This window comes from Lynx rufus, unplaced genomic scaffold (assembly GCF_022079265.1).
Source record: "Lynx rufus isolate CCGP_SWC_20201006 ecotype Redwood Valley unplaced genomic scaffold, mLynRuf1.p SCAF_2, whole genome shotgun sequence".
In the NCBI taxonomy this organism is placed as follows: domain Eukaryota; kingdom Metazoa; phylum Chordata; class Mammalia; order Carnivora; family Felidae; genus Lynx; species Lynx rufus.
This window is the reverse complement of record NW_025814834.1, coordinates 90,182,888-90,206,606: the sequence shown is the minus strand read 5'-3', so window position 1 is coordinate 90,206,606 and position 23,719 is coordinate 90,182,888. Positions and strand designations below refer to the sequence as shown.

Below are 23,719 nucleotides of genomic sequence, written 5' to 3'. Positions count from 1 at the left end.
CTACAACAAAGAGAATCAAATTCAAGATATTAGGGTAAATCGTTCTTCCTAATAACCTACACACACACACACACACACACACACACACACACACACAATCCTCTCACATTTAAGACAAGGATGTTTTTTCACTTATTTTGACTGAGAGAAAATATGGAGATATAATTATTTCCGTTTTCTACTTCATTCTGCACATGTAGACAGAAATCTCTGAGGAAAAAAAATGTTTCTACTGCCTAGAACTCCTTGAAAATTTTTATAATGCTGTAATGAAATGCAGTTAAAAATATCTTCCCTGACAGAAATGATATATTCCAAACAGACTGCAGGCAAAACTGGATGTAAGGCTTGTCTCTAGTTTTTTGGGTATCTATTTCCTTACTCAGTGGTCACATTAATAAATGCTTTCAAAAGACAGATGTTCAGAGTCCTTATGAGCATCCTCATCTTTCTCACTCCCTTTTCATTTTCATAAACACTACACTAAGAAAACTATCTGGAAGTCATCCCCACTTAGGTACTAGTGATTGGCAATGGTCAAAAAAGATACCACGAGGAAAAAAGTGCTATCTGAAAGTGTGCATTAAAGTGGTTTGGGTATATGAAATACTTAAATGATGCATACAGGAAAAAATCATTTTGCTCCATTAAGAACAATCTCTGATAACATATTAGCTATGAAAACAACAAAAGGGATACCAGCAGAAATGTCCTGAGTCACAGGATTGGAAAATAAAGCAAGGGGATGTCACTGAAGCTCTGTAATAGTCTTCCGTGAAGTCAATAAATATTGTTGCTATTTTAGTTATTAGTTCAACTGAGCTTATAAACAGACTGCCCTAAAGAGAGAACTTTTTCCCTTTATGATAGCAGAGTCTAAAAGGAAGAAATGGTAAACAAATACACAAAAACAACCTAGTAAAAAGAAAATAAGCCTGTTCCTTTTGCAGGGGCCATACAAGGACTGGCACATCTAACTTGGAAGGTATAGAGAGGCTTAGAGGGGGTATGGAGACCGACTCCAAAAGAAAAAGAAAATTTTCAACATTTGCTAATTTTGTTATAAGCTTAAAATTAGACTGTGTGGAAGAAAAGAATTAAGTTAAATAATATAGAAAAACATTTGGGCAGCAAACACTTTTCCATTTTAGCATAGTTATAAATACTAAAACTTTTTCTCTGGAATTATTTCTCTTATATTATTCATCTCTTAAAGAGATAGCTGTCTAATTCTTATAGTTTAAATAGATTTCTGTTTAGTCTCTATAAACAACATGGAAATATTTTTATATTTCCCAATCTCTGTAGGGTTCACCATTAGAGAGAGGCAGTGTGATACAGTGAATGTCGGTGGCACACTCCAATCTCAAGAACAAAAATCTAAACCTCACAGACATTCATGAATGGGGAGACATGTTGTAAGCACACAGGAGGTCTGAGGACTCCTGTGAATTGGAGAGCATGGCCTCTATATCAAAGTGTCAACTGCCATACAATTCGGATTGTGGACATTCAAGGATGTGAGCTCAGCATTGCTATATCTATTTATTTTCATGAGTAGCCAGAAATCTGGATTTTCACGTGAAATTTTCATTTTCAATCTGTGGCTTAGAGAAAACTGGAAAATCTAACTGTCAGGAAAAGTCAATATCACAGTTTCTAATGAATATTTGTACTTAAAATGAGACTCATAAGAAAAATGACTGAAACTGACAAGAGCAGTAGAGGAACCCATCAATAGGTGGCAAAAATAGTTCAGGTATTCTTTATGTTGCTAAAAATCACCACATGAATGGCCTTCTTTGTCTATGCATAATGCTGGCTTAACCATACTACAAGAACAAGAAATATCCTTATTTTTGGCACACTTGTTGTAGACAGTGCTTTCACATATTTATGTCACTACTGTACAGTTTGGGGCAAAAAGACATTTGCAGCAGAACAGATACAAACTGAATCTTGCCAAAGAAGCTATTTCTCCTGACAACCAAAAATATGCTGTAACTAACTGCATGTGATTTCTCTAGTCCATGTAGTAATCACTGTAGTTTTAATGATTTGATTTTATGCTATTTCCACTGCAGACTGGGAGAAATAAAAAGTTGAGGTGAGCAATTCACAGTTTTCTATCCTATCATCAAATGGAAACCATAACTTTCATCTTAAATAACATATATAAATAAACCCTGACAATAGGACTCAAACATCAAAACAGATCAACTCAGATTCTCTTGAAGTGGACAGGTTGAGGATAAAGATGGTAGAACCAAAACATATGCCTTACAACCTTTGAATCATGGCTCGATTACAATTATACTTTCACCCCCTTACTAATTCTAAATTCGAAAGGCTAGAGATCGTCAGTCCTGTTTTATTTCTTAGTTCTGTGAATTAAACCTTAAAATTCTGGAAAAGGTATTAATTTTTAAAATTCCAAGGGGGAAACACGAAATACTTTAAAAGATAATTTTATGCTTTCTCTAATCTAGCGATGCTCGAGACAGTTTTTCCCTTCCATTAATTCTATCTTATATTTTTTACATTCTTAGATATGGTGTGATGTAACGTGTTTGGAACACCCCCTTGACAATTCAAGCAGAATAAAATTTAGCGTAATCTCCTATACAAACATACATGTGTCCATGAGCAAGTGCTTCATAAATTCTAATTGTGAGATATTTCTACAGTTCTAATGCATATCTGGAGTACCCATATTAAATATGAAATCATCATGAGAATGTCCTACCTGTTTTAAGAGTGTGTAGTTGGAGCCATCAGTGCTAATTTTCCTTATTTCATGATGATCAGCAAGAATTAGAAAAGGTTCTTCATCTAAACACCAAGACAAAAAAAAAAACAGAATTAGAATTTTATATGTATGGCTTTCAACTTCACTTAGTTTCAACTTTAAATTTCTACAAATTTAAATGTAGTGTTCTACAGTAGATTAATGGTTAAAAAATTCACACTGAATATCTCAATATCTCAATTTACAGTAAAATGAAAAAACAGCAGATACGCAGGTAGTATAGAAAATCTAGATAATTCTAAATGCATCCCTCTCTTTCCCTCAGTTTTTGTGAACAGCAGGTTATCTAATTTATTTGCAACTGGCGGAAAATATCTGGTGTCATAATCTGATTTTTTAAAATGAATTTTGGGAAAGAATAAGCTACACATATCTTAGAATACTACAGTACAGCTAAACATTCATATAATCAGAAAAATCTTTCTTGATAATCAAATAACCAGCTTATACTGTCAGAATGACTTTGGTGAAAATCAAGAGTATCATTGCCTACGCATATTTCTTTTATCTGCCTGGAGACTTCTCTTAAATAACTTCTGAATTCCAGGTTCTATAATTTTTGTTAATCAATTTCACCTTTCCTCATAATCCTGCTTTTTAATTCCTTTAATAATCTTTATTTCCTTCTTTTAGTTGTTCCAATATATTTTAGTATCTCATTTGTTCTAGAATCTAGGAAAAATAATAATAGGAATCTGACCATGCTCCAAATATAAACCTTTAAAGTGGTTTTCTTTTAGAATATTTTTGGAAACAAAATGGATTTTTAAAAATATTCAGAAAGTTTCGTATACAACATGTTTATTTGAATACATATTTGAATAATTTAAATTCAAATTGACCACATTCTTGATTGTTATAATCCTAGAGCAATTCAATTAAAGATTTGTTCAAACTCTTTATAAATAGCTTTGTTTCTAAGATGCAGTCATACGCTTAGTTGCCTTGTAAGCAAATTTAATGTCAGTAGAAACTACAAAAGAAAAAAAAAAGAAAGAAAAAAGAAGAAGAAAAAAACAATGAGGAAGACAGTAGTCACTTTATGTAATTTAATATAGATTTTATTGGAAATCATTTACTGTTACAGAGTTATTGTCCTGTTTGTTTACTTTATATTAAAAACTACTACTTTCCTCTTCTTATAATTTAGTTTCATAGTAAATATATAATTAATAGGGTAGTGTATTATTTTTTATCATACTTTATGTCAGGGATTAGAAATGTGTATCACAGGGGTGCCTGGGTGGCTATGTCGGTTGGGTGGCTGACTACAGCTCAGGTCATGATCTCATGGTCTGTGAGTTCGAGCCCCGCATTGGGCTCTGTGCTGACAGGTCAGAGCCTGGAGCCTGCTTCCGATTCTGTGTCTCCCTCTCTCTCTGCCCCTTCCAGGCTTGCTCTCTCTCTTTCTCAAAAATAATAAACATTAAAAAAAAATTAAAAAAAAAAGAAATGTGTATCACACATGCCAGACATCTCCTTCTATGAGCAAGGACAGGATCCCCAATCAATCATTCAGTCTTTGTGTTGATGCTAAATTGAGACTCAGAACCCTACTCAAGACAGTCTGAGGTTGAAGGCACCTTGTCATCCCTTGTCAACTATATGTATAAATATAAAATTAGTCAGTCATGGTCTACCTTTTTTGTTAATGTTTATTTATTTGGGAAAGAGTACAAGCAAGGGAGGGGCAGAAAAGAGAGGGAGATAGAGAATCCCAAGCAGGCTCCATGCTGTCATCATGGAATCTCACACCAGGCTCGATCTCATGAACTGTGAGATCATGACCTGAGCTGAGATCAAGAGTCCAACGCTTAACCAACCTAACCACCCAGGTACCCCAGTCATGGTCTACCTTAATACTTAGGTAGTTCTGTTCTTTACTACTTAAAGTAATAACTGAAATTATAAAATTCCTCAAAGAAAATATCAACAAAAGGCTCCTTTAAGGTCATGTTAATGATTTTTTTTAGATATTACAGAAAAAATACAAGCAATAAAGGCAAAAATAAGCAGAACTATATCAAAGTAAAAAGTTTCTTTCTGTGCAGCAAAAGAAACAATCAACACAATTAAAAGGCAACATACGAAAAGGGAGAAAATATTTGTAACTTATATATCTGATAACAGGTTACATTGAAAACATATAAAGAACTCACATACAAATCAATAAAAAAAACAAAAATAAATTGATTTAAATATGGGCAGAGGAACTGAATAGACATTTTTCCAAAGAAGACATACAAATGGCCAATAAGTACATCAAAAAATGTTCAACATCAACAATAATCAGGGAAACACAAATTAAAATCAGTGAGATATCACCTTACATCTGTTAGAATATCTATCATCAAAAACACCAGAGATAACAAGTGTTGACAAGGATTTGAGAAAAAGGAAACTTTGTTCATTGTCGGTAGGAATGTATATCCACTGTGAAAACCAGTATGGAGGTCCCTAAAAAGATTAAAAATAGAACCAACATATGAACCAGCAATCTTGCTTCTGGGTATTTATCCAAAGGAAATAAAAACATGATGAGAAAGATACATATCTTCACTCCCATGTTTATGACAGCTGTATTCACAACAGCCAAGATATGGAAATAACCTAAATGTCCATCAATGGATGAATAAAGAAGATGTGACATACATACACATATATATAAATATATGTATATGTATCTGTGTTTACATGCATGTGTCAATTTATATGTATGTATTTACGCATATGTATTTTTTATAGTATATAATATATATGCATATTATGTTTTATATATTATATACATATACTATATTATACATTATACACATATATACACACACAATGGAATATTATTCAGCCATGAGAAATAATGAAATTCTGCCATTTACAACAACATGGATGGTCTTTGAGAACATTATACTAAGTGAAGTAAGTCAGAGAAGGATGAATACTATGTGATTATCACCTATATGTAGAATATCAAAAAAGTCAAACTCATAGAAACAGACAGTAGAATGGTGGTTGCCAGGTACGAGGGGTGAGAGAAATGGGGAGATGCTGGCTAAAGAATACAAACTTCCAGTAAGAAGATAAATAAGTTCTGAGGATCTAGGGCACAGCATGGTGATTTTAGGTAAAATACTACATACTTGAAAGTTGCTAAGAGAGTAGAGCTTAAATGTTATCACCACAAGAAAGAAATGGTAATTAGGTGAAGTGACAGAGGGATTCCTAACACTATGGTGGCACTCATGTTGCAATATCTAAAGTGTATCATGTGTAGACATGTTACACAGCTATGTGTCACACAGCTACATGTTACACAGCTAAATGTCAACTATACTTCAATAAAGTTGGAAAAAACCCATCTCTTTAGCAAAAGAATTATGCTTCAGGAACACATTTTTCTATCATTATTAGTTTCTAATAATTGCTGCTAATGAGAAACAACTACAGCATGGACACATGATATGAGATAAAAATTGTAATCATTAGCATTCATCTCCTTCATACCCTCCTTTCTGAAAAGTTTAAAGTAACAAAAACATTGACTGGTTTTGTGATTTTCTTTTTTCTTATTTCATGTGGCTGAATGCATGATGTAGCAAGTAGGTTTGCAAATAAAACAACAGGCTTCAAATAATATACAAATTGATTCAGTGAGGAATACTCCAAGAATAAGTAAAAGTGAAAAAAAAACAAACACACAAAAAAACTGAAAGGGTTTTTTTGTTTCTCTATAATGTGCAAAGGGTTAACCAGTTGAAAAACTAATTTTAAGAATTCCTAGGGGCGCCTGGGTGGCTCAGTCGGTTGAGCGTCCGACTTCAGCTCAGGTCATGATCTCGCGGTTCATGAGTTTCAGTCCCGCGTCGGGCTCTGTGCTGACAGCTCAGAGCCTGGAGCATGCTTCAGATTCTGTCTCCCTCCCCCTCTTCCCTGCCCTTCCCCTGCTCACGTTCTGTCTCTCTCTGTCTCTCAATAATAAATAAACGTTTAAAAAAATTAAAAAAAAAAAAAAAGAATTCCTGGTGCCTGGGGGGCATCTGGGTGGCTCAGTTGGTTAAGCATCTGACTTCAGTTCAGGTCATCATCTCTGGGGCCAGGAGTTTGAGCACCCTCTTGTCTTTCTCTGACTGACTTACTTTGCTTAGCATAATATACTCTACGCCGTCATAGAAATGTGACATACATATACATAAGAAGCTAGCAATGCTGTTTGATTCACAGAAAGTGAGGGGGTAGAGACAATATTGTGTATCATTTTTGCTCAGTCATTTATTATATATTGCTTTGCATTATTTTAATATGTGTGATTTTCTCCCCTAATGAATTATAATATTTTTAAAATTATGGCCCACGTTCTATTAAATTTTCTAATTTACAAAGTCAAACTCACTACTAGAAACAAAGAGAAGTTTAATAATATTTGCTGAGTCTATGGAAGAATTCAAGTAGCCCTATATAGCTGATTTATTGCTATTGTTGTCATCATCATTACTATTATCATTATTGACCTTCTTGGCATACGTATATGAGCATGTATGGTATAGGGGAGAAGGAAAGCTATTATAATACAGTCACAATAGGCTCTTTAATAGTCTTGGTCAAACCTTCTCTTAAGAACCTGTGATGCAGAAGGAAAAAATGCTAGAAATAGTTCTTTTTACCTCTGAGCACTCTCAAAATCTAAAAATCAGTTAATAATTCACAAGACCATAATGCGATTTTATTACAAACAGAACAGTTTGTGGACAGCACACAAAATTAGTGACATATCCCTATATCAAGGTAAGTAAGGAAGAATTTTGATTTCTCAGAAACAGCAAAGGGGAGTGAATTCAGTAGGAATAGCTATAAAACTCAGAATCCATATGTGTAACTGAGGCTGGATCAGTGGACAAGTTCAATTCCATACCTGAGAGTGATTTGCAGCCATTTGGGTTATCAGGTTGTATTTCATACCCATCTGTACAAAAGCACTTGTAGGTCCCATATGTATTGATGCATTGCTGGCTACATGGAAATCCCAAGGAGCATTCGTCAACGTCCACACATGTTTTACCATCATCCTTCAGTTGGAATCCAGGCCAGCATTTGCACTAAAGAATGAGAAACAAGTATAATCATTTCATATCATTGTCACTGTCTTTTCCTATTGGATATCCTGTTAGCATGATTCAAGTAAGAAAATCATTTAAGAATAGATAATGACAGGGTGCCTGGATGGCTCAGTCAGTTAAGCATCTGACTCTTGGTTTCAGCTCAGGTCATGATCTCATGGTTTTATGAGTTTGAGCTCCATATCGGGCTCCATGCTGAGAGCATGGGACTCTCTGTCTCCCTCTCTCTCTGACCTACCCCCACTCATGCTGTCTCTGTGTCTCTCAAAATAAATAAGTAAACTTAAAAAAATAAATTAATTAAAAAAAAGAATAGATAATGGCAAGTCTTTCTGTCTCCAGGGATTAACCTTTAATAAGAATTATGTATATTAAGTAATATTAAAGCTAAAAACAAATTCTCCCAAATATCTTCATTTGATCATCCGAGGTTGGCAAGATTTTTATAAAAGTTAACTGACATCATCAAAGCCATGTGGCCATAACATGGCAAGGACCACAAACCTAGTCAACTTCCTTCATTCTTTTTCTACTGCATTATCTTGACTTTTTAGAAGACTTTAACGATCATAAGAATTAATGGTTATGCAGAGCTTTGAAGATTACTAGCTTTGGTACATATGCTATTTCAACAGGGCCTTACAGAGATCAGTGATGTAGGTATTATTATTTTTAGTTAACTGATGAGAAGCTAGAGACATACGGGTGAAGTTGCCTGGATAAAGCCAGAGGATTGCTGAGACTGTCTATAACATATACTAAGGCACAATTAATATTGGTCAACTGGGTCTGATCCCATAACTTGGCATGCTGATGTTGTTTGGAGAAATAAAATAATATTAACATAATTTCCCATTATAATTTAATCAATTTTTGTGTCATCAAATCTTTTGTTCAGCATGTCTCTATCATGTACTATATGAAACTCTGATGATGATATGCAATATTTACTAACCAGCATGTAAGTTCTGATGTCACACCATAGTATGTCTTTGCAGTCCCGAAAATAATGACGTACTGCGCCTGGTCACTGTCTTTCAGGTCTATATTCAATCTCTGCCAGGCAGCATATGAGAATTATAATTATACAAAATGAATCTATAATTGGCCAGATGATTATGATCATACTATCTTTACCAAGACTCTTTAGCACTTTTGGAATTAAGGAATGTGTGAATATTGAGAAGGACAGTGAGTTAAAAAGAAACCCTAAATCGTTATGAGTAACTGGTATCCAAGAGTTATTCAAAGCAAACATTTAATAACCTAGATTATTTATCTGAGGATAAATGTGATGGCAGATCTTTGGATCTACTGGGAAAAAATCAGAGAGATATATGTGCATTTATTAAATAGTAAGCAAACAATTGAGTTTTTTAAGCACACAAAAAAACCATTATTTGTTGGAGAGGCCACTTCATCTTCACCCAGAAATGTTCCAAAGCAAACTAAATGGCTGTTACTAAGTTCTTTTATAAGGAATGAATTGCTTTAAGCTCATAATGAATTGCTTAAGTGCTTTCATTGTTAACAATTTACACCAATATTTAGCTAATAATTCTCAGCAATTACAAGTTTTTGTTTTGTTTTATTTTTAAGCCAACAAATCAAAACAAAAGCCACAGCTTGATTTCCTAAACTCTCCTCATCAAACTCTTACTTTCTTTGAGAAGACATCCTGCTACCTGTTTAAGGAAGTCAGGACAATCAGTGCTTTGCTATGGCAAAGGAAAATGAGGTGATTAATGTCACCTAAGTGTACACTTAAAAATTGTTAAAATGGTAGGGGAGCCTAGGTGGCTCAGTAGGTTGAGCGTCCGACTCTTGATTTTGGCTCAGGTTGTGATCTCATGGTTCCTGGGACTGAGCCCCGAGTCATTCCAGCTCTACGCTGACAGCGTGGAGCCTGCTTGGGATTTTCTCTCCCTCTTTCTCCCTATGTCTCTACCCCTCCCTCTCTTTCTGCTCCTCCCTCACTCAGGCTCTCTTTCTCTGTCAAAAATACATAAATGAAAAAAGTTGGTTAAAATGGTAAATTTTATGTTACGTATATTTTACCACAATTTTTAAAAAATATTTTTTAAAAAACGCAAGTAGAAAATGACAGGATACTAAAATATATCACTGAAAAGGACTGGAGTAGAGATCACTTAGGCCAGAAACCAGAGATCCATAGGCTGAGATAAGGCATTGTTGAATTCAAGGAGCACTTTAGGACAAGTGAAAGGAATTTTAATAGAATGTACTGAATTCCTCTCAGAGAGTATTATAAAAAGAAATAAACAGTATCCTAATTTTAATGGGATTTCTGAAAATCACTTTTTTTTTTTTTTAATTTTTTTTTTTCAACGTTTATTTTATTTTTGGGACAGGGAGAGACAGAGCATGAACGCGGGAGGGGCAGAGAAAGAGGGAGACACAGAATCGGAAACAGGCTCCAGGCTCCGAGCCATCAGCCCAGAGCCTGACGTGGGGCTCGAACTCACGGACCGCGAGATCGTGACCTGGCTGAAGTCGGACGCCTAACCGACTGCGCCACCCAGGCGCCCCTTCTGAAAATCACTTTGAATGGCTAACATCAGGTTTATACAACTACTATATCAAATAGAACTACTATATCAAATAGCTTCCGGTTGGGGAAGATGGCGGCGTAGGAGGACGCTGGGCTCACCGCGCGTCCTGCTGATCACTTAGATTCCACCTACACCTGCCTAAATAACCCAGAAAACCGCCAGAGGATTAGCAGAACAGAGTCACCGGACCCAAGTGCAGACGAGAGGCCCACGGAAGAGGGTAGGAAGGGCGGCCAGGCGGTGCGCGCTCCACGGACTGGCGGGAGGGAGCCGGGGCGGAGGGGCGGCTCGCCTGCCAAGCAGAGCCCCCGAGTCCGGCTTGCAAAAGCGGAGGGGCCTGACGGACTGTGTTCCGACAGCAAGCGCGACTTAGCGTCTGGGAGGTCATAAGTTAACAGCTCTGCTCGGAAAGCGGGAAGGCTGGAGGACAAAGGGAGGGTGAGCTGCGGAGCCCCCGGACGACAGAGCTCAGTTTGGCGGGGAACAAAGGCGCTCGCCAGCGCCATCTCCCCCGCCCATCCCCCAGCCAAAATCCCAAAGGGAACCGGCTCCGGCCAGGAAATTGCTCGCTCCGCGCGAACACCCAACTCTGTGCTTCTGCGGAGCCAAACCTCCGGCAGCGATCTGACTCCCTCCGGCTGCCACAGGGCCCCTCCTGAAGTGGATCACCTAAGGAGAAGCGAGCTAAGCCTGCCCCCCCTGCCGCCGTGCACCTTGCCTTCCCACCCCAGCTAATACGCCAGATATCCAGCATCACAAGCCTGGCAGTGTGCAAGTAGCCCAGACGGGCCACGCCACCCCACAGTGAATCCCGCCCCTAGGAGAGGGGAAGAGAAGGCACACACCAGTCTGACTGTGGCCCCAGCGGTGGGCTGGGGGCAGACATCAGGTCGGACTGCGGCCCCGCCCACCAACTCCAGTTATACACCACAGCACAGGGGAAGTGCCCTGCAGGCCCTCACCACACCAGGGACTATCCAAAATGACCAAGCGGAAGAATTCCCCTCAGAAGAATCTCCAGGAAATAACAACAGCTAATGAGCTGATCAAAAAGGATTTAAATAATATAACAGAAAGTGAATTTAGAATAATAGTCATAAAATTAATCGCTGGGCTTGAAAACAGCATACAGGACAGCAGAGAATCTCTTGCTACAGACATCAGGGGACTAAGGAACAGTCACGAGGAGCTGAAAAACGCTTTAAAGGAAATGGAAAACAAAATGCAAACCACCACGGCTCGGATGGAAGAGGCAGAGGAGAGAATAGGTGAACTGGAAGATAAAGTTATGGAAAAAGAGGAAGCTGAGAAAAAGAGAGATAAAAACATCCAGGAGTATGAGGGGAAAATTAGAGAACTAAGTGATACACTAAAAAGAAATAATATACGCATAATTGGTATCCCAGAGGAGGAAGAGAGAGGGAAAGGTGCTGAAGGGGTACTTGAAGAAATAATAGCTGAGAACTTCCCTGAACTGGGGAAGGAAAAAGGCATTGAAATCCAAGAGGCACAGAGAACTCCCTTCAGACGTAACTTGAATCGATCTTCTGCACGACATATCATAGTGAAACTGGCAAAATACAAGGATAAAGAGAAAATTCTGAAAGCAGCAAGGGGTAAACGTGCCCTCACATATAAAGGGAGACCTATAAGACTCGTGACTGATCTCTCTTTTGAAACTTGGCAGGCCAGAAAGAATTGGCACGAGATTTTCAGGGTGCTAGACAGCAAAAATATGCAGCCGAGAATCCTTTATCCAGCAAGTCTGTCATTTAGAATAGAAGGAGAGATAAAGGTCTTCCCAAACAAACAAAAACTGAAGGAATTTGTCACCACTAAACCAGCCCTACAAGAGATCCTAAGGGGGACCCTGTGAGACAAAGTACCAGAGACATCACTACAAGCATAAAACATACAGACATCACAATGACTCTAAACCCGTATCTTTCTATAATAACACTGAATGTAAATGGATTAAATGCGCCAACCAAAAGACATAGGGTATCAGAATGGATAAAAAAACAAGACCCATCTATTTGCTGTCTACAAGAGACTCATTTTAGACCTGAGGACACCTTTAGATTCAGAGTGAGGGGATGGAGAACTATTTATCATGCTACTGGAAGCCAGAAGAAAGCTGGAGTAGCCATACTTATATCAGACAAACTAGACTTTAAATTAAAGGCTGTAACAAGAGATGAAGAAGGACATTATATAATAGTTACAGGGTCTATCCATCAGGAAGAGCTAACAATTATAAATGTCTATGCGCCGAATACCGGAGCCCCCAAATATATAAAACAATTACTCATAAACAGAAGCAACCTTATTGATAAGAATGTGGTAATTGCTGGGGACTTTAACACCCCACTTACAGAAATGGATAGATCATCTAGACACACGGTCAATAAAGAAACAAGGGCCCTGAATGAGACACTGGATCAGATGGACTTGACAGATCTATTTAGAACTCTGCATCCCAAAGCAACAGAATATACTTTCTTCTCGAGTGCACATGGAACATTCTCCAAGATAGATCATATACTGGGTCACAAAACAGCCCTTCATAAGTTTACAAGAATTGAAATTATACCATGCATACTTTCAGACCACAATGCTATGAAGCTTGAAATCAACCACAGGAAAAAGTCTGGAAAACCTCCAAAAGCATGGAGGTTAAAGAACACCCTACTAACGAATGAGTGGGTCAACCAGGCAATTAGAGAAGAAATCAAAAAATATATGGAAACAAACGAAAATGAAAATACAACAATCCAAACGCTTTGGGATGCAGCGAAGGCAGTCCTGAGAGGAAAATACATTGCAATCCAGGCCTATCTCCAGAAACAAGAAAAATCCCAAATACAAAATCTAACAGCACACCTAAAGGAAATAGAAGCAGAACAGCAAAGGCAGCCTAAACCCAGCAGAAGAAGAGAAATAATAAAGATCAGAGCAGAAATAAACAATATAGAATCTAAAAAAACTGTAGAGCACATCAACGAAACCAAGAGTTGGTTTTTTGAAAAAATAAACAAAATTGACAAACCTCTAGCCAGGCTTCTCAAAAAGAAAAGGGAGATGACCCAAATAGATAAAATCATGAATGAAAATGGAATGATTACAACCAATCCCTCAGAGATACAAACAATTATCAGGGAATACTATGAAAAATTATATGCCAACAAATTGGACAACCTGGAAGAAATGGACAAATTCCTGAACACCCACACTCTTCCAAAACTCAATCAGGAGGAAATAGAAAGCTTGAACAGACCCATAACCAGCGAAGAAATTGAATCGGTTATCAAAAATCTCCCAACAAATAAGAGTCCAGGACCAGATGGCTTCCCAGGGGAGTTCTACCAGACGTTTAAAGCAGAGATAATACCTATCCTTCTCAAGCTATTCCAAGAAATAGAAAGGGAAGGAAAACTTCCAGACTCATTCTATGAAGCCAGTATTACTTTGATTCCTAAACCAGACAGAGACCCAGTAAAAAAAGAGAACTACAGGCCAATATCCCTGATGAATATGGATGCCAAAATTCTCAATAAGATACTAGCAAATCGAATTCAACAGCATATAAAAAGAATTATTCACCATGATCAAGTGGGATTCATTCCTGGGATGCAGGGCTGGTTCAACATTCGCAAATCAATCAACGTGATACATCACATTAACAAAAAAAAAGAGAAGAACCATATGATCCTGTCAATCGGTGCAGAAAAGGCCTTTGATAAAATCCAGCACCCTTTCTTAATAAAAACCCTTGAGAAAGTCGGGATAGAAGGAACATACTTAAAGATCATAAAAGCCATTTATGAAAAGCCCACAGCTAACATCATCCTCAACGGGGAAAAACTGAGAGCTTTTTCCCTGAGATCAGGAACACGACAGGGATGCCCACTCTCACCGTTGTTGTTTAACATAGTGCTGGAAGTTCTAGCATCAGCAATCAGACAACAAAAGGAAATCAAAGGCATCAAAATTGGCAAAGATGAAGTCAAGCTTTCGCTTTTTGCAGATGACATGATATTATACATGGAAAATCCGATAGACTCCACCAAAAGTCTGCTAGAACTGATACATGAATTCAGCAAAGTTGCAGGATACAAAATCAATGTACAGAAATCAGTTGCATTCTTATACACTAACAATGAAGCCACAGAAAGACAAATAAAGAAACTGATCCCATTCACAATTGCACCAAGAAGCATAAAATACCTAGGAATAAATCTAACCAAAGATGTAAAGGATCTGTATGCTGAAAACTATAGAAAGCTTATGAAGGTAATTGAAGAAGATTTAAAGAAATGGAAAGACATTCCCTGCTCATGGATTGGAAAAATAAATATTGTCAAAATGTCAATACTACCCAAAACTATCTACACATTCAATGCAATCCCAATCAAAATTGCACCAGCATTCTTCTCGAAACTAGAACAAGCAATCCTAAAATTCATATGGAACCACAAAAGGCCCCGAATAGCCAAAGGAATTTTGAAGAAGAAGACCAAAGCAGGAGGCATCACAATCCCAGACTTCAGCCTCTACTACAAAGCTGTCATCATCAAGACAGCATGGTATTGGCACAAAAACAGACACACAGACCAATGGAATAGAATAGAAACCCCAGAACTAGACCCACAAACATATGGCCAACTCATCTTTGACAAAGCAGGAAAGAACATCCAATGGAAAAAAGACAGCCTCTTTAACAAATGGTGCTGGGAGAACTGGACAGCAACATGCAGAAGGTTGAAACTAGACCACTTTCTCACACCATTTACAAAAATAAACTCAAAATGGATAAAGGACCTAAATGTGAGACAGGAAACCATCAGAACCTTAGAGGAGAAAGCAGGAAAAGACCTCTCTGACCTCAGCCGTAGCAACCTCTTACTCGACACATCCCCAAAGGCAAGGGAATTAAAAGCAAAAGTGAATTACTGGGACCTTATGAAGATAAAAAGCTTCTGCACAGCAAAGGAAACAACCAACAAAACTAAAAGGCAACCAACGGAATGGGAAAAGATATTTGCAAATGACATATCGGACAAAGGGCTAGTCTCCAAAATCTATAAAGAGCTCACCAAACTCCACACCCGAAAAACAAATAACCCAGTGAAGAAATGGGCAGAAAACATGAATAGACACTTCTCTAAAGAAGACATCCAGATGGCCAACAGGCACATGAAAAGATGTTCAGCGTCGCTCCTTATCAGGGAAATACAAATCAAAACCACACTCAGGTATCACCTCACGCCAGTCAGAGTGGCCAAAATGAACAAATCAGGAGACTATAGATGCTGGCGAGGATGTGGAGAAACGGGAACCCTCTTGCACTGTTGGTGGGAATGCAAATTGGTGCAGCCGCTCTGGAAAGCAGTGTGGAGGTTCCTCAGAAAATTAAAAATAGACCTACCCTATGACCCAGCAATAGCACTGCTAGGAATCTACCCAAGGGATACAGGAGTACTGATGCATAGGGGCACTTGTACCCCAATGTTCATAGCAGCACTCTCAACAATAGCCAAATTATGGAAAGAGCCTAAATGTCCATCAACTGATGAATGGATAAAGAAATTGTGGTTTATATACACAATGGAATACTACGTGGCAATGAGAAAAAATGAAATATGGCCTTTTGTAGCAACGTGGATGGAACTGGAGAGTGTGATGCTAAGTGAAATAAGCCATACAGAGAAAGACAGATACCATATGGTTTCACTCTTATGTGGATCCTGAGAAACTTAACAGGAACCCATGGGGGAGGGGAAGGAAAAAAAACAAAAAAAAGGACGTTAGAGTGGGAGAGAGCCAAAGCATAAGAGACTGTTAAAAACTGAGAACAAACTGAGGGTTGATGGGGGGTGGGAGGGAGGGGCGGGTGGGTGATGGGTATTGAGGAGGGCACCTTTTGGGATGAGCACTGGGTGTTGTATGGAAACCAAGTTGTCAATAAACTTCATATAAAAAAAAATAAAAAAAAATAGCTTCCACATTTATAGAAAATCAATTTCTTAATGTAAAATTGGTAAAAGTGACTAAATATAGATTTCTATAAACAAATGAAATATGTTTAAGAGGTTATCAGTAAGTTTTTAAAACATTATTTATTGAAAGAGAAGATTTTTTTAAAAGATCATTTCCCCCAATCTGTTAACCTTGTTTTAACAAAAACATTTTTGCTCCCAAATAACCCAAAAGTCTCAGTGAGACATTCTACCAGCCTAGCTTTCATAAGTTGAGTGAAATAAAAGAATAATAATTTGTATCTTCAAAGATAAAAGATGAGAGATTAATCTATCTTGGAAACTGAGTTTTAAATTTTCTCATTTTCATTTACCAAAAAAAACCATTTTTTATGAAAGTGAGATTTATGTATTTTCAATATCATCTTAATTTTTCTCACCATCAAGAATGACCTCAAATTTTCCTGATTTGTATTAATTTTTATATAGGATCATATAGCTACCAGAAAGAAATATAGCTACCCAAACTTTTCCTATTAAATTCAGAGAAGTTTCTTTGTAGCTTTTAAAGCAATATTTTACAAATATTATTTCTAATACATACATTAAAACTTATTTCTCTCCCAGAAGTACATTTATTTTTACATGGTAAATTATCCTTCACATCAAAATAAGATCCTTGCTTTAGTAAATGTTATTACTCCCTGCTGAATAGTTAGATACATTGTATTTGTCTTACAACAAACGTGCAAATTGTTCACAGTCCATAAGGTCTAAATTTTGCTTTTGTAAGCAATTTTCATTTTATTGCAGAATTTGGTGGAGGATTTATTGCCATGTTCTATAGCTATTGTGATGAAAAATTGGTTACTGGATATTTTTCTCCATTTCCTGGAAACGAGAAACCAATAAGCTCCCACCCCCCCCCAAATATATAAGCATTTTGTTGTATATAAGGCTTTTTACTCAATTTCCTATCAACACATTATCATGAATATAAATATGTGTGTGTATGTATATGTATGTGTATATATATATATATATATATTTAACACAATACGTAAAATGTTAGCTTTGAAACTTTATTTAAATCTCTCATTTCTGATTCTGCTTGAATTTTTATATTGGTCTTGTTTCCCCAATAGATATTTTATTTTATTCATTAGTTTTGACATGTGTACATATTCACGAATGCTATTCATAGCAATTCTGTCAGGTATCAGACACAGAGACTTTCTAAATGATTAAATAAATATATTACCTATTTTAACTAGAATTCTCACTTCATTCTATTACCCCTTCTGAGAAGTCAAGGTGAAAATACTGATTTTTTAAAAGTTATCAACAAGCAAGTATTTCTGTATGATGGGTCTTATAAAGTAATTAAAATAGTATGATTTAATATGATGCTCTGGATGATGTCTATTTCTACCACAGTAGTTTTCTAAATATGGCATTTCTGAGTACTAAGTACTTCTTATATGCAGGCATTATAAAAATACTAAAGCTCATTTGGATGTTATATCAAAAGGTGGTCATCTAATATTCTATAATTGTTAGATTTTACCACCGTATTTGTTATGACAGATTTTAAATACATGTAGAAAAAATGTAAGGATATCTACTTTGAAATTTAAGTTTTTAGATAGATGGAAAGATACACAGATGCTAGAGAGATGGATGACAGACAGATTCTATGATTTATAGATTCCATAAACATATAGAAATATAGAATATATTATACAGATACAACTAAAGCACTATTTATAAACTCTGCATTGAAATTGTAACTAATAATCTGTAATATTTCTATGACCTGTTCCCTAATATTTCAAGAAACACTTTATATTGATTGTGCATAAGTCACTAATAATATTTTTGTCTGCTCCATTGGGTTTCAAAATATTTATTGCCAAAATTGATTATTTGATAGATATTCATCTCATTAAGAGTTATTTTGGTTCATTGTCTTGTTTCATTTTACCAACAATACAATGTTATAAGTGACTACATGTGTGTTTTAAGTCTGTAAATTAAAAAACAAATTAATGTTTATTTTTGAGAGAAAGAGACAGAGTGTAAGCAGGGGAGGAGCGGAGAGAGAGGGAGACACAGAATCTGAAGCAGGCTCCAGGCTCTGAGCTGTCAGCACAGAGCCCAACATGGGGTTCGAACCCACAAACTGTGAGATCATGACCTGAGCCAAGGTCAGACGCTTAACCAACTGAGCCACCCAGACACCCCTTTAAGTCTATAAATTTAACCAAGTCTTAATACAATATTCAAACTAAAAAAATATTTTTCGTAACAAATGTAGCTTCCTTAGTGTTTTGGTTTTTATCCCTGTTTTTGCATAGAGGAAAACAATCATTGTAGTTTTCTGGTTTCATCTACATACAATTAAATCCTATCAATATAGTTAAATTAATCACAATACCAGAAATTCAGAGATTACAGACGCCAAAGTGGTTGGTTAAATTTACCATTTGACAAAAGTGGCCTATCATGGGATGTCAAGGCTGGCAAGAAAAAAGATACAACATCTTTGCAATATACAAATATTTTCTCTAGCATGCTTTAAAGAAAGCCACAATTTAACCTCTTTAGTAGTGAGAAATGAGTCAGCTCTTTCCAAGTAAAGAGTATTTTACAACACTTTTCCTTATACTGAACAGAATCCGCCTCCTAATTTATAATTCCAACCTTCGAAACAAACTCAGACTAGGTTGCTCCCTATTCCAGTACTTCATATATTTGAATACAGATAACAATTCATCTTTGCTCCAGGGAAAACTCCTAAAGGTGTGTGTTCCATATTCCTTATGCTTCTGGGTGTACAAATTTGTATACACTACAATTTGTCAAGGCTCCTCTTAAAATGCCCTGTCCATAAGTGTGCATAGTACCCCAGGTGTGTTCTGATCAGTGTGGAATTCAGTAGAATAAAATCTAACCTCTGTAATACTATAACTGGCATTAGACTGAGTCTGTGTTTTAGAGGAGCCTGTCCTATTGCTGATTCAGACAGAACTAGTGTTCACTTAAAAACCGTGACTTCTGAATGAATTGCTCTTCCTAAGATTTCCCCAACCATAATCAAACGTACTGTGCAGCTTTAATTTTATGTTCATTTGCACCCTCCTTTCCAACATGAATGAAAAAGAGATGTTTTTAAGAGCTATTCTTCCCAATCAGTTTTGTCAGTGAATCACCCTCCTCAGGAAAATGGTACTAACAAAAGTCAACTAGGATATTAGGCATGATATATTTTTAGTGTACCTGCACTCAGTCCTAATAATTCATGTGTTCTGGTTTTTTTTCTGTTTATATGAACAATATTGTATTATCCAATGTTGTGGTAGACAGATGCTCAGTCCATTTCACTTCAAAGATGGGAGAAAGAATGAGGGAAGAAATGAGAACTTAAGAGTTGCATACATATTTTTGTGCCACCAACAGTATCTCCCTAAACACTGGTCTTCTGCTGATTTTGTTTTTCTTTATGTTCAGCATACATTGAAAATGTTCAACATTTTCATATATCTTCAACAATATTATGATGCATTTTAAGTCTTACAGTTATAGTAGATTAAATAGCGTTCACTATCTCAAATTCTAATGTATCGTGTGATTTGCTATTTTTGATGAGTACCTACCTTGTAACTGACTGGAAGGTCTTGACAATCTTGAGAACATCCACTGACTTTCTTACTCAAACATTCATTTATATGGCAGTTTCTCTCATCTGAGCCATCGCCACAGTCATCCTTACTGTCACAAAGACCTCCACTGGGAATGCACCTGCCATTTTTGCACATAAAAAATGAACTGTTGCATGACTGTTCTGGAAAAAGAAAATAAAACAAATGGAACATAAAGGGCATGCCATTGCTTTATACTACAATTTTTGAAAACATTCACAAATATGATAACTTATCTGTCAAAAATTATGGTAAATATATGTGCATCTACAATTCTCTATACATAGTGTAATATTTTATACACAAAATATAAAAAAAATCAAGGGCAAAATGTACTTTCATGTTCAACACTTATTGAAAATCTTTCTTTGCCATGAAAATTAACAATCAAAATAAGCATCTCTAGTAAAATTAATGGAGTATTTCTGTCTTCACCAATATTGTGAAGATGGAATTTAAAAGTATGATGATAGTTTGACATTTCCCTCAAGCCACAGGCCTCTAAGAAATTATATGTCACTAAAAATTAAGAATCTAGAATCTGTGATATTCCTAAATTCTTTTTCTTCCTGGAAATATAACGTTGACATTTTTAAGTCAGGGCATAAAAAGGACATTTGTGGTGAATAATAGTTTTTCCAAATATATCTATGGAAAGGAGTTTAGGTTTTGCAGGTACTTACAACCTGATGACTTGAATATTACTCATTATCATACATGATAAAAGAAAGCCTATTAGCATGTAAAGTACATGAGAAAAAAGCAATTGGGTTTATTTTAAATATATGACTATGTATTCAGTCTTTGGAATAGTGAAATGATAAATAGACCAAGTTTGGCTATGTATATATTTCTGTTCAAGTGATATGCAATTTATTTCATTGTGCCTAAGTATGACTCATACAGACTTTCTCTCAGTAAATCTCAGCTTATTTTATGTTTAAATTTTCAAATAGGACCATACCAGAAAATTATTTTCACATAATCATGTATTAAGAAAAAATAACTTTTTCAAAGGGGGCAAGGCGATGGATTCATTAAGTTCATTGCCTCAAATCTTTGTATTTTGGCACAGATTTAAATTTCTAAAAGTAGTTTCAAAACATAGTTGATTACTAGGATCTTGCATGGTATCACTTGAAACATCATATGCTTAATTATTTGCATTTTTCCTTGAATATCATACTACAATGACAATCAGAGTCACAGTTTTGCCATTAAAAAGCAAATGTTGGAGGGGCATCTGGGTGGATCAGTCTATTGGGCGTCTGACTTTGGTTCAGGTCATGGTCTCATGGTTCATGGGTTCGAGTCCCACATCACGCTCTGTGCTGACAGCTCAGAGCCTGGAGTCTGCTTCGGAATCTGTGTCTCCCTCTCTCTCTCTGTCCTCCCCTCCCCCCAGCTGACACTGTCTCTATCTCTTAAAAATGAATAAACTTTAAAAAAATACTTAAAAATATAAAGTAGAAAGCAAATTGTGGAATAAGCATATTATATATTTTCTGTACCTGCACTTTTGCACTTTGGGTTTAAAGGTGCTTCATCAGAATGGTCAGGGCAATCAAAGTCTCCATCACACTGCCATTGAGTACTTAGGAGGCATCGTCCATCAGCACAACTAAATTCTTCCACATTACACTGTCGATATGCTAGAGACAAAAAAAAAACAAACCTTCTAATTCATATAACAAATACTCATTAAAACTACATCCCCCAATGTACACTATACCTAGTTAACCATGGGAGTTACCCATGTCTCCTATGATAAATGTTTCTAATTTCTTTTGGGAACAGTGGTCATAATGAAGAGATATTTGTGGTTGAAAAGTAGGATTAAGGGCCAGAAAATAAAGTAAAAAACAAGGCAATCTTAGTGTTTCTGAGTGAGGAAACAGAAATGCAATACTCGAGGATACCATACCATCTCTGTTCAACTATTATCTGTCTTCTAAAAATTTCCCTCTGAATGAAAAACAAGAATAAAGCTATTACATTTTTTTCAAGACTAAGCTTGATTAGGTATAGCACCAGAACATATGGATGAAGTGATTATTCTCAGAAGCTGTAATGCTATGTTTGTGTTTGGGAAGCAGTGTTGAAACTGTAAAGACATTGCTAAAATAAAAGAAAAGTAAATTTATAAAGCAATAAAAACAAAACTATTGTAATTATCCTATATATTGATACTTAGAGGTATTAAAAAGCTTTATTCAAATCACAGTATCAACCCATCAATTTTTAATGTTCATATCTATGCTTGTTTGTAAGTAAAACTCATTTGATTTTGAATATTATGAGTATTAGATAGAATTTCTCCTAAGTTTGTTAACAATAAAAACTATCATTTCCATTAAGAAACTTTCTGGTAAATCTGGCAAATATTCTACTTTTGAAAAGAGGGAATAAGATCTGTATGTTTATTAACAAATAGACAAAATTCCAATAGAAAAATAATTCAACAATGATTATATAATTGAGATGTTTGTCACATAGAATGGCAAAATTAGAGAGTTCTAAAATACTCCAGTTTCCCTGGTCTTTCTTCCCTCCCGTTCCTCACTAGTTCATTCTTCTCAGTCAATAGTTCAATATGTACATTACATTCAAGTCTCTCCCAGCCCAGTAACAATAAAAATCCATCCACATAACTCTTAACTATACCTTACTCTTCTTTCCTACTACCCTAGCCAGCGTTTCCTCACTTATCTCCAGCTCTTCCTCAATTCATTAATATCCATTTCCACATGCCTTCTGAAATTCCTCTTTGAGCTAACAAATACCAAGTGACAAGTGAATTCAAAGGTGTCTCAGACTCTATCTATTTCACTTTCCTTCAGCATTTGATGTTGAGCACACTACCCTGTAAATAATTTCCTAATTTAATATTTATAATCCACTCTCCTGGACATCTTTCTAACTTCACGTTTGCTGTTCCCTTTTATCCTTCTTTCTGTATGAAGTCAACTCCTGTTCCATCCTAAAATATTGCAGGTGAAGCCCTAACTTCAATCTTCAACATGTTGCTTTCCCCTTTTCCTTTCTGCAGTGCTGGGTGTTCTCATTCTTGGCTACATTTTGAATATCATCTTTATGCCAATGACCACCAAATTAATCTTATTTTCCTGGTTATCCTTTGGTTTCTGGAACTAAATTTTCAAACACTCACTGTACAGCTCCATGTGATTGTCTGATTAACACTTCATATTCAAAGTATCCAAAATTAATTCTTTTTTACATTTCTCTTCTGCATCTGCAAAACTTGGCCCTTAATCTCTTGTGTTCCAAAGTTCATTAATAGTAACACACCATCCACCAAGTCATCCGAGCTAGAAATTCTCCTTTCTCCTCCATATCTGACCGTAGATGAATTCTGACTCATTCTGTTCTCCTCATTCCACCATTTCTGCCCTGGCTTATCATCACATCATTAATCATCAGAAATATTGCAATAATTTTCTAGTTAGCTTACTTTCTCCCTAATGTCTCCCCTCTCCCAGGGTAATATTTCATCCACTCTGCTGAAAAAGATGGTCCTGAAACATATTTT

At 36.2% G+C, this 23,719-nt stretch overlaps 1 protein-coding gene across 1 annotated transcript in view; it reads right to left on the bottom strand.

The window, feature by feature from the left end:
- The window catches only part of LRP1B (LDL receptor related protein 1B), a 1,918,909-nt gene that overhangs the window by 253,757 nt on the left and 1,641,433 nt on the right, over positions 1–23,719 (bottom strand). Inside the window, exons 54-57 of the mRNA XM_047084146.1 lie at positions 21,681–21,821; positions 20,125–20,312; positions 7,713–7,896; positions 2,747–2,832 (exon numbers count right to left, since the gene is read on the bottom strand). Of these exons, the coding sequence (XP_046940102.1) occupies positions 2,747–2,832; positions 7,713–7,896; positions 20,125–20,312; positions 21,681–21,821 (599 nt within the window). The remainder of the gene's footprint in view (positions 1–2,746; positions 2,833–7,712; positions 7,897–20,124; positions 20,313–21,680; positions 21,822–23,719) is intronic.